General features: G+C 35.6%; 3 protein-coding genes and 1 long non-coding RNA gene across 4 annotated transcripts in view; 2 read left to right on the plus strand and 2 right to left on the minus strand.

Annotated features, from left to right (window-relative positions):
* The first annotated feature begins 466 nt into the window (after nt 1-466).
* On the plus strand, nt 467-3,939 carry LOC109585423 (zinc finger BED domain-containing protein 1-like). Its single transcript, XM_020001500.1, has 6 exons — nt 467-851; nt 905-2,898; nt 2,943-3,098; nt 3,147-3,342; nt 3,403-3,456; nt 3,505-3,939. Exons 1-2 carry the CDS (start codon nt 678-680, stop codon nt 2,561-2,563), a joined length of 1,833 nt encoding a protein of 610 aa, XP_019857059.1. The 5' UTR covers nt 467-677; the 3' UTR covers nt 2,564-2,898; nt 2,943-3,098; nt 3,147-3,342; nt 3,403-3,456; nt 3,505-3,939.
* Nucleotides 3,940-4,042: 103 nt separating this feature from the next.
* On the minus strand, nt 4,043-5,939 carry LOC100641944 (proteasome subunit beta type-6-like). The gene is made up of 7 exons (XM_003389466.3): nt 5,832-5,939; nt 5,699-5,766; nt 5,517-5,648; nt 5,307-5,436; nt 4,513-4,567; nt 4,341-4,430; nt 4,043-4,263 (listed from the first exon to the last, which is right to left on the minus strand). Exons 1-7 carry the CDS (start codon nt 5,913-5,915, stop codon nt 4,133-4,135), a joined length of 690 nt encoding a protein of 229 aa, XP_003389514.1. The 5' UTR covers nt 5,916-5,939; the 3' UTR covers nt 4,043-4,132.
* A 39-nt stretch (nt 5,940-5,978) lies between these two features.
* Nucleotides 5,979-8,975, minus strand: LOC109585424 (uncharacterized). The gene is made up of 5 exons (XM_020001502.1): nt 8,898-8,975; nt 6,910-8,841; nt 6,831-6,864; nt 6,482-6,772; nt 5,979-6,432 (listed from the first exon to the last, which is right to left on the minus strand). Exons 1-5 carry the CDS (start codon nt 8,946-8,948, stop codon nt 6,326-6,328), a joined length of 2,415 nt encoding a protein of 804 aa, XP_019857061.1. The 5' UTR covers nt 8,949-8,975; the 3' UTR covers nt 5,979-6,325.
* Nucleotides 8,976-9,014: 39 nt separating this feature from the next.
* The window catches only part of LOC109585425 (uncharacterized), a 1,770-nt gene continuing 982 nt past the window's right edge, over nt 9,015-9,802 (plus strand). Inside the window, exons 1-2 of the long non-coding RNA XR_002186488.1 lie at nt 9,015-9,065; nt 9,154-9,301. This is a non-coding gene — a long non-coding RNA (uncharacterized LOC109585425). The remainder of the gene's footprint in view (nt 9,066-9,153; nt 9,302-9,802) is intronic.

Raw genomic sequence — 9,802 nt, forward strand, 5'->3', positions numbered from 1 at the left:
TAAAGCTTTTTCACTGTGTGGTTTTACTTGCAGAATATCCAGTAACATCTCTTATTTCAAATCTTTCGTTGGCAAGGATTTCAAAGCATTGATGCAGATGGCAATGTTTGTTTTACCACCATACTTTGAAGAATCGAAGAAAAAATGTTGGTTTTTGCTAGCTAAAGTCAGTTTTTGTTCTTGTGTTACATGCATTGCGATTGTGCTGCATAGGTTTTTCGTCGTCATTTTGTGTTTTATTTTCTACTAATGATACCAGCTATTGGAGAAGTGTATGTTCAGGATTTGTTGAGACCAGGGTTGGGGCGAAGTACATTGGTACTTGTACTTAAGTGCACTTAAGTACATATTTTTTGGTACTTGTACTTATACTTAAGTCTTTTTTAAATTTTACCAATGTACTTGTACTTATACTTAAGTATTAGTCTATGTACTTGATGTACTTGATGTACTTATAAGTCTTTTTAAGTACTTCTAAGTCTTTTTAAGTACTTATCATATAAAGTGTGTATTATCAACACAGCTGGTGTGATTACATGTACTATATCAGTATTATCAGTGTATAACAGAAAGCAGGCGCAAATTCACGTGCATCACTGGATCCGGCACACTACTACTTTGTCTTGAACTGAGAAGTCAGAAGCAGTCTCTTCACTTGTCTGTAATTGTAGTTGTTAATGGCTGAGGCACTGAGCCAAAGTACATGTACTACTTCTAAACATCCAGCAGTACTTCAGCACTATATTGTCCCTGAATCATTACCTTCTGGAGACTTTAAAGCTCAGTGTAAATACTGCTCCAAAAGTATCACAGCATCTGTGAAAGTCACTACAAACTGGTGGAGACATCTGGTAGGATGCATAGTACGTGCATGTCAATGTTTCATAATAATCTTATTATCTAGAACCGTGTGCATCCACTACAATTAAAACAAGAAGAATCGCAGGCCTCACAGCTAACACTAAGTCATATCATTAAGGATCACAAGAAGTATGATTCGAAGAACCTGAAGCAGATACAAGCTAATAGTGCTCTCATTGATTTCATTGCTGAGGATCTTATTCCACTTGCCATTGTCGATAGTACTAAGTTTCAGATGTTTATAGAAACACTGGATCCCATGTATCAAATTCCAAGTCGAAAACAATTGTCGGGCGTTTTACTTAGGAATAAGTACTCTGCTGTTAAGAGAAAGGTTTTGGAGAAGCTTTCAAAGGCTGAAGTCATCCATCTTACTATAGACCTTTGGTCAAATCGCCAGATGAAAGCATACATCGGAATTACGGGTCATTACATCTCAGATCAATGGACACTGGAGTCAGTCATGCTTGGCTGCCGTCGTGTCATTGGAAGGCACACCAGCGATAACATTTTATCATGGTACCATGAGATTGTTGCTGATTTTTGTATAAGCAGCAAAGTACGACACATAGTCACTGATAGTGGAGCTAACATAAAGAAAGCCTTCCGTAGTCTCATATTACCAGGTTACAATGAAGATTCACCAACTGACAGTGATGATGAAGAAAGTGATGAGAATGAATCTGTTTCTGTTGATCTTATTATTGAGCACCATTCATGTTTTGCACATACGTTGCAATTAGTTGTAAAAGATGGGCTCACAAAGGCAGGCTCAATTGGGACCACTATTAAAAAGTGTTCCAACCTTGTGTCCTATGTAAGGAAGTCTACAATTGCTGCTGATGTGCTAAAAGATGAAAGAAAATTGCAAGCTAGTAATGCCACCAGATGGAACTCTCAGCTTAAAATGATTAGGTCGGTCTTATCTGGACCTGAGAGGAAGCTAGCTGAATTAGATGATGCTCCAAAATTAACAGCACATGAGAGAAATGTACTGCGTGACATTGTAGAGATACTGCAGCCGTTTGAAGAGGCTACAGACTTTGTTCAGATCAGTTGTGTACCGTCAGCAGGTTATGTCATACCTTGTGTAAGAGGACTTAACCACCATATACATGGCATGATATCCAAGTATCACTCAGCCTTTGTACAAGTACTCAAGCAATCTTTAAGTAAGCGGTTAGCATGTTATGAAGAAAATGAAGTCTACATTAAAGCAGCAATTTTAGATCCCAGATTTAAGTTACGATGGTGTCTGAATGAAGATGAGAAGAAGGAATTTACTGAGATCATAATTTCATCACTAGAGAATAACGAATGTCTACAACTAGTGCCATCAAATTCTATTGAAGAAGCTGAATGTAGCCCACAGCCAAAGAGAGCCAAATCACTATTTAGTTTTATGCCAGAGCCTTCCTTGCAATTGCAGTCTCAGTCTATTTCTCTGAAAGATGAAGTAAATAGTTACCTACAATCTAAGTGTGTCTCGATGGATGTAAATCCAACTGAGTTCTGGAAAAGAGAAATGGACAAATTTCCTCGTCTCTCAATGTTGGCTAAAGAGATCTTGGGTGTGCCATCTTCATCAGCTCCAGTGGAGCGTCTTTTTAGCATCGCTGGTAAACTATATAGACCTGAACGATGTAACTTAAAGGATTCACGTTTTGAAGAATTAATGTTTATTAGGTGTAATAATAATTAATAAATTGATTATAATTGTATAATTAAATCTACTTTAAAAAGTACTTATACTTGTACTTAAGTACATATCAAAATACCTGAACTTATACTTAAGTACTATTATCAAAAAGGTATATGTACTTGTACTTATACTTAAGTATTTTGTAAATGTACTTGGACTTTACTTAAGTACTTTTCAAAGAACTTCGCCCCAACCCTGGTATGTATGTATGCATTTTAGTCATATCTGGTATAAGAAGACACACAAAACATACAGGGCTACTTTATTACAAAGATAAAAAAGAAAAAGATCTTTTGACATTTACTGCAACTAAAGACTTAAATGCACTTCTCGAGGTAACTAATTTATTTAGAATGATTTAATTTTACAAAAACATTAGCATATTAATAGCAGATACGCTGAGTCTGAGACATATCAAAGCTTTCATTTTACTCTAATACCAATATTTCCAGGACGCATTGAATTAAAATTTGATGCTGAGCAAAAGGCACCTATTACAGGCTGGACTATATGCCCTCGTATTTATCCATGTCAAGTAAAGTTTTAAATTTTTTCATGAACTTGATCTCAAATCTGTATATAGATATATAGGACAGAAATTGACAACTTTGGTCATGGTTGTAATTCATTTCCACCAGAACGAATGATATCGTTAATTGCTAGTAATAATCCAGATACTGTACCAACAGTTATTTATGATGTTCCAGTGGAAGGCATTGTAGAACAACCACTAACACTCCGCATCATTGGGAAACTGAAAAACATCCCTGGGAATACAGGTACATAAATTTAAAATGCTAGATTTCATACCCAAGAATTTTTATTTTGTACTTTTATAGTTGAAAGTAATGTCAGTATTTCACAAAATACCTCACTTGAACCTCCAAATCCAAGTATATAACAAAAATACAATTACCATTTGTATTGATACATTGTTTTAGGACAGCAACCTCGATTACCACAGCAAATAGATTCTGCAACAGCGAATGAAGCTTTTAGAGAACATTTCTCTGATATGTCAAACCTGATGTCTATACGATCAAATAGAATAAACTTTGCTACAATGCTATACACAGAAAAAGTCATTCCATTTGAATGCTTTAGAAATGCAATAGAAGGTGAAACAGCAGATGCAGAAAAGGCAACATCTTTATTGATTACACTGACCCAGCTTATCCAGGCTGATCATGAAGTACTAGTCACAATAATTAAAAAAATTCTATTTAAAAAAGAAGAATTTAAAAATCTTGCTAGAAAACTATGTGATGCTATAAAAGACGAATGACTTAAGCTACTGTTATTATTTTGTGTGAAAACTAAAAATTTTGCGCTCTGTTTTAATTTTTCCTGCTTTAAGCTGCTTAATTTCAAACTTACTTTGTCAAAAATATGTGTAGTATGATAGGTACCCCTCCTAGTCCTTTTAAATTAATGATAATTTTTATCTTCATTTACATGTATAGTATACACGCTGACTTCTGACCTTGTACAATTATGCAAATTATCATAATAATAATAATGATCATTATTATTCAATGAATGCCTATTATAAGTTAGTCACTGATTGGACTACATGTCAGTATTATACTGAGGAATGTCTTTGCCAGTAAACAACAACCTCTCAACCCCGTCTTCACTGATAACAGCAATACGTACAACACCACCTGAACTACCATCACGTGATATAGCCAATGCAACAGCTGTAATAAAAGAATAATATGAATAGTAATATAACTGTACTTGTTTCACTTTAATATTTTCTAGTTAATGTACTTACAGTTTTTAACAAATTCAATTGATTCCTCTTTATTCATCCCAGCCTTGAAATGAGCATCACAATAGCCATACAGGTAAGTGCTGCCAGAGCCTGTGACGGTAAAAAGACGAAGACAAAAGGTAAGTTATTGCTATTAGACATTAGTAAATGATATCATTAATTTATTGCTAACCTCCAATGGCAAATGGTTGACGTATACACATACCACCCAATGGAATAGAATACACCTTTAACAAAAAAAGCAAAGAAATTAATACAATTACAATCTAAATGCAGGGGATTCCCCACAAAGCATGCTAAGGGAGCTACTAGTTTGTTTTTTTAATGCTAATAACTCGAAAATTCTTTGTCAGGAACAGCTCAAACTTTCTACATAGCATAAGGAGATTAATAGGTATCAGAAAATGTAATAAAAATTGGGGGTGATTTCGGAGCCAATTTTTGGAAAAAACCATGGGCTATAGCCTTGGGTATTTTTCAAAAATTGGCCCATTAAAAAAATGGCTATAACTTGAAAAGTTGAAGTCGGAATCAGCTCAAAATTTCTACATAGCATAAGGACATCAATAGGTATCAGAAAATGTAATAAAAATTTGGGGTGATTTCGGAGCCATTTTTTGGAAAAAAGCATGGGCTATAGCCTTGGGTATTTTTCAGAATTTTGACGTTTTCTTAAAATGGCCGTAACTTGAAGAATTCTAGTCAGAATCAGCTCAAACTTTCTACACAACATAAGGACATCGATATGTATCAAAAAATGTAATAAAAATTCGGGGTGATTTTGCAGCCATTTTTCGGAAAAAATCATGGCCTTTACTTTTTCCCAAAAATTTTCTAATATTTAAAAATGGCCATAACTAAAAAAAATTTAGCTCAAACTTTCTACATAGCATAAGGATTAAGAACATCAATATGTATCAGAAAATATAATAAAATTATGTCACAATTGTATACACATGCACATACTTGCCCTCCTGATCTTTTATCCCAGCCAGCACATAATATACCAGCAGTACAATTATCACGATACTTGTAACAATATTGCCTAAAGAAATGAGCAGCTGTCTTTACCAAAGGAGCCTCGTTAAGCTCAATACTAAAGAGAGAGGGAGAATTTATGTCAAAATAGACTTTCGAAATTCAATCGTTGTTTGCATTAATTCTATTTCTCTTTACCTCAATAATTGTAGATTGTATTTCACAGCATCAGCAATGGCTTGGGTATCAGCAGCTGACCCTGAACGACAGCAAAATATCCGATCAGTGATAGGAGTCAATTTATCAGTCACACGATTAACAATATACGACCTAATATATACACACAGTGCATTAATACTGTATAATACTAATAGTTATACCCTGATGTAGTGCGGGAATCAGCTCCAATAATGACACCTCCATCATATTCAACGGCCATTATTGTGGTCTGTAGTGGAGTAAGAGGATTATTTAGCTCATTAATGAGAGGTAATATGTTTTAGTGATACTTACGCCAGTGGATACTGGTTGATCCAGTCCCAGTGATACGTGATGAGCTGATGGATCAGCGTAAGGCATTACAACTGGAGCAGCCATTTTTCCTCGCGGATAGATATAGGTGTGGTTAGCCCCGCCCTAAAGCTACATTAGATCTAGAGATGGCATTGATGCATTTATTTTAAAAAATTAATATAAAAAATACAAAACTCAATTACTCAAAGAGTAATTGCTACATGTAAAAATATACAGCAGTCAGCATCTAAGTAGCAGCAATTGTTCAAGTTTGTAAGCTTACATCAGTGTGTGCATGATGTGCATAAAATAATAAAAGGGGGCATAAAAAGTATAATTGTTAAATCAGCTGTAGTCTCGCTAGCCAGACCCTTGCAAGGGTCTGGCTAGTGAGACTAGATCAGTAGCTAAGCAGCAGCAAATAATGTACATGTATATCAGTGTGTGGCTGTGTGCATGTGTTTGATGAATATTTAATAATAACAGCAAATTTCTCAGTAATCCATTTGAAATTGATCCATTTCATCTCGATCATCAGTGCCATGATAACTGCCATCACGGGCTTCAATATTCCCTAGACCCTCAGGTGGAGCTTTTAGAACTACAAAATATTTCATAAAGCAATGCATATAAGCTACAATATGACTCACTTTCTTTATCAAGTAAATTTACAGTTCTACGTAACATTCTCTGATCTTTTTTTGGCTCAGTGATCTCATCAGCCACTTCTGCTAGCCATCTTGCAAACTGCCTTTTTGAAAGAGCTTTTGTATACTTTTTCTCGCATTCCATAAGTATTGCCATGGGTAACTTCCAATCTGAAAGATTGGCTACTTTGTCAAGGCTCACTTCTAACTTTTGAGTAAGAACCTTAATGGTACTGTTGTCAAGTCCTTTGAGATTATTGGCAATGTTGGAAGCATCATCCCAAAGAATTGTATCTATCATTAAAATCACAGTGAAGTAATACAATTGTAATTGCTGTAATTACATTCTTACCTCCATTAAGTATTCTATCTTTGACAGGATCATTCTAATAATAAACAAAATAGTTATACATAAATGGCATTTGACTTACTGCTACAGCTTCATTCCACATGGAAAGAACTTTATCTTCATCACGTCTATTTTTCATGCACTCATCACACTGAGTTATGTTAAAAGGTAGAAGGTGGCGATCTCTCACTAGCTTATACGAATCATTATGGCTAGGGTCTTTGGAGCATAACATTGCAAAATTATAGTTTGTCTTTATGTCTAGTTCCATTATTTTGTGGCAGGTACTAATTATTTGAGAGAAAATTTCTTTATTTGCTACAGAAGTGCGAAACTCAAGGGCGTTTCCAAAATATACGACTTCAAACGTAATGGACTGCTCATCTTTATAAAATGCTTCTATTATTGTGACATTAACTGGAGTCTCAGCCTCAACACACACTTTTGACTTTCTATTCATCTTGAGAAAGTGTGTGACAAAAGATGCTTGCAAATGAACAAGAGATGAATTGTAACTTCGCAGCAACCGAAGAACGTTTCGTCTTAGTTTAGTTTCATCATGAAGTGGTGTGGTACAACGAATAACTGGAAGATACCAAACTATATTGTTAGCAGTGCTGTGATCTGGATTACGAATTTTAACTTGATCTTCCTTTAATTCAACGGCTAAACTAAATGAAACAAGAATTTTCGTGTAGGCATCAGCATGAGATCGAAGAAATAACCTCTCTGCATTAGCTAGTGTAAGAATTCCCTTGTCAGCTAACATTTGGTCGTTGGTATGAAATAGTTTATCTATTTCCTCAAGAAATTTGCTTGGCTTCAATACGATATATTCTGATTCTTCATCAATCAATGAAACATCAATGATGCTACCACATGAGGTAAAAAACTCACAGAACTCCTTAAACTTGTCATCAACAATGCATAGCTCTTCAGCCACCTTTTTAACTTCTTCTTTTTTTATGTATACAATGCTATCATTTTTGTAGTATAGATTCCGAAGAAAAATAAACGAAAATGGTATGTTATACCTGTCTCTCAGTTCTTGAGAAATAAGTGCATCCATTTTCTGTTGGATTACTGGTTTGCACTTATTCGTATCTGGCTGCAATGGTGTAACATCATCAAAATCAATGATTTCACTGACACCAATTTGTGCTGCAGCACTCTCAAAGTCTTGTTTAACTGACTGCAAAATTTTATCATCAACTGTGGCATCATTTTGAACTACAGCAAACATAGAGCAAACTTTTTTTTCTGCTGGTAAATTCAATTTGGCAGAGCGAATTAGATAATGAAGACGTGGTCGATGTTTCATGTGATCCCCCAATGGCTTGTATAAATTTTGAGAGTCACGGTGTAAATCAAAAAATAGCCATGAATAGCTATGGTGAAGATGACCATGTAAAGTAGGAAGGAAATGATATATTGTGCGATTGTGACCAATATCCCATAAATTAAACAATACGAAACCCTGAATACCCCATATGCCATTCGTGTTCTTTTTGTCTTTAAGTTGTAAAAACATTTTTTGAAAGTGATCATTTAGGTCGTTATTTTTGAACTTCAAATGTTCAGGTAAACAAATTTGAAAATCTCCTTCATACTGCACAACCATTGCCCCAGCATCAGCTGCAACTTGAGCCATTCCAGCATTCATAGCTCGCAGGTAACAATTTTTTGATGATATTTTGGTATATCTTAGCCCTGGCTTATAGGATGGACCAGACTTCACATATTCATCAGAAGCAAACTCATAAACAGACAGACCATGCTTTGGCCTTTTTTCATCAGCGCGACATTCTGAAAGGAATCCTTTGTTGATGGCATCTGATTTGCGACAGAATGGTAAACCATTTACAATCAGCAGGAAAATGGCCAAGGAAACCTTTCCTGTCATAATTACTTCTTTAAAATAGGTAGGAGAGACTTTTAAAAGTGTGGACTCCGAAAAGTGATCAGGTACTGTGCTGTGTGCTGAGCTGCTCAAGGACACTACAAGATCATCACGCTGTAGAATAGAATTAAAGTCAAAATGTAAAAAATAGTTCAGTTTATTCTACCCACCCGGTCCCGAGTTCCTGTTTCTTCTGCTTCGGGTATCGGGTATTCGGACATGTTGTGCAAAGATGAGATCCGCCTTTGTTTAGATCTGCTCCCCTAGGTTGACGCCCATGCTACGCCCAATTAATAATTTCACCCAATACGTACAGGAAATAACGTCATAATAATATTGTAAGACCTATTGAAATATTCGTGAAATATAGTTGTACAACTGCTCGTGAGTGCTTCATGAGGTAGCATAATACTCTATGGTATATAGGGTACCCATGGCAACTAGATTCCAGCAACACCACCACATCTTGAAGGCAAGATGGAGGATATCTGTATTCTGTACTGCACCTCCTGGGTCTATACTCCACTACTGTGGCGTCAGCGGCACAGCTACTAGTGTTGAGCTTACTATTTAGGTAAGTTGAGGTTTTAAAGTAGCTTTACAAACAATTATTGCATGCAGTTGGCGAGACATTATTATGTAATATATATATATATATATATATATATATATATATAATACATATTCATATGCTATTTACATAATGCTGGTAGTTGTAACTTTTATTTTGCTAATATGAAAAATTAGTTATGCTACAAATTGTGTAGTCTGCCCTAGTCTCGCTGCCCAGACCCTCCGCCTGCAGTCATTGGGGTGGACACCCCAATGACCGTAGACGGAGGGTCTGGGCAGCGAGACTAGTCTTGCCCCATCTATACCAAATCTTAAATTATAAGTAATAATGAACAGATTTGTAGCATCTTAATAGTATCTGTATCAGTATCTTAATAGACAACAGATTTCTGTTTGTTAACTATAGTGTAGATTAAGATTTTCACATGCATGCCGAGAAATGAAGTAATGGCTATGTGTGGGTGTCTTGTATTTGTGTTGTGGACAGACATGTACTACGTAC

The sequence above is a fragment of the Amphimedon queenslandica genome, unplaced genomic scaffold, assembly GCF_000090795.2.
Source record: "Amphimedon queenslandica unplaced genomic scaffold, v1.1 AMPQUscaffold_13066, whole genome shotgun sequence".
NCBI lineage: Eukaryota > Metazoa > Porifera > Demospongiae > Haplosclerida > Niphatidae > Amphimedon > Amphimedon queenslandica.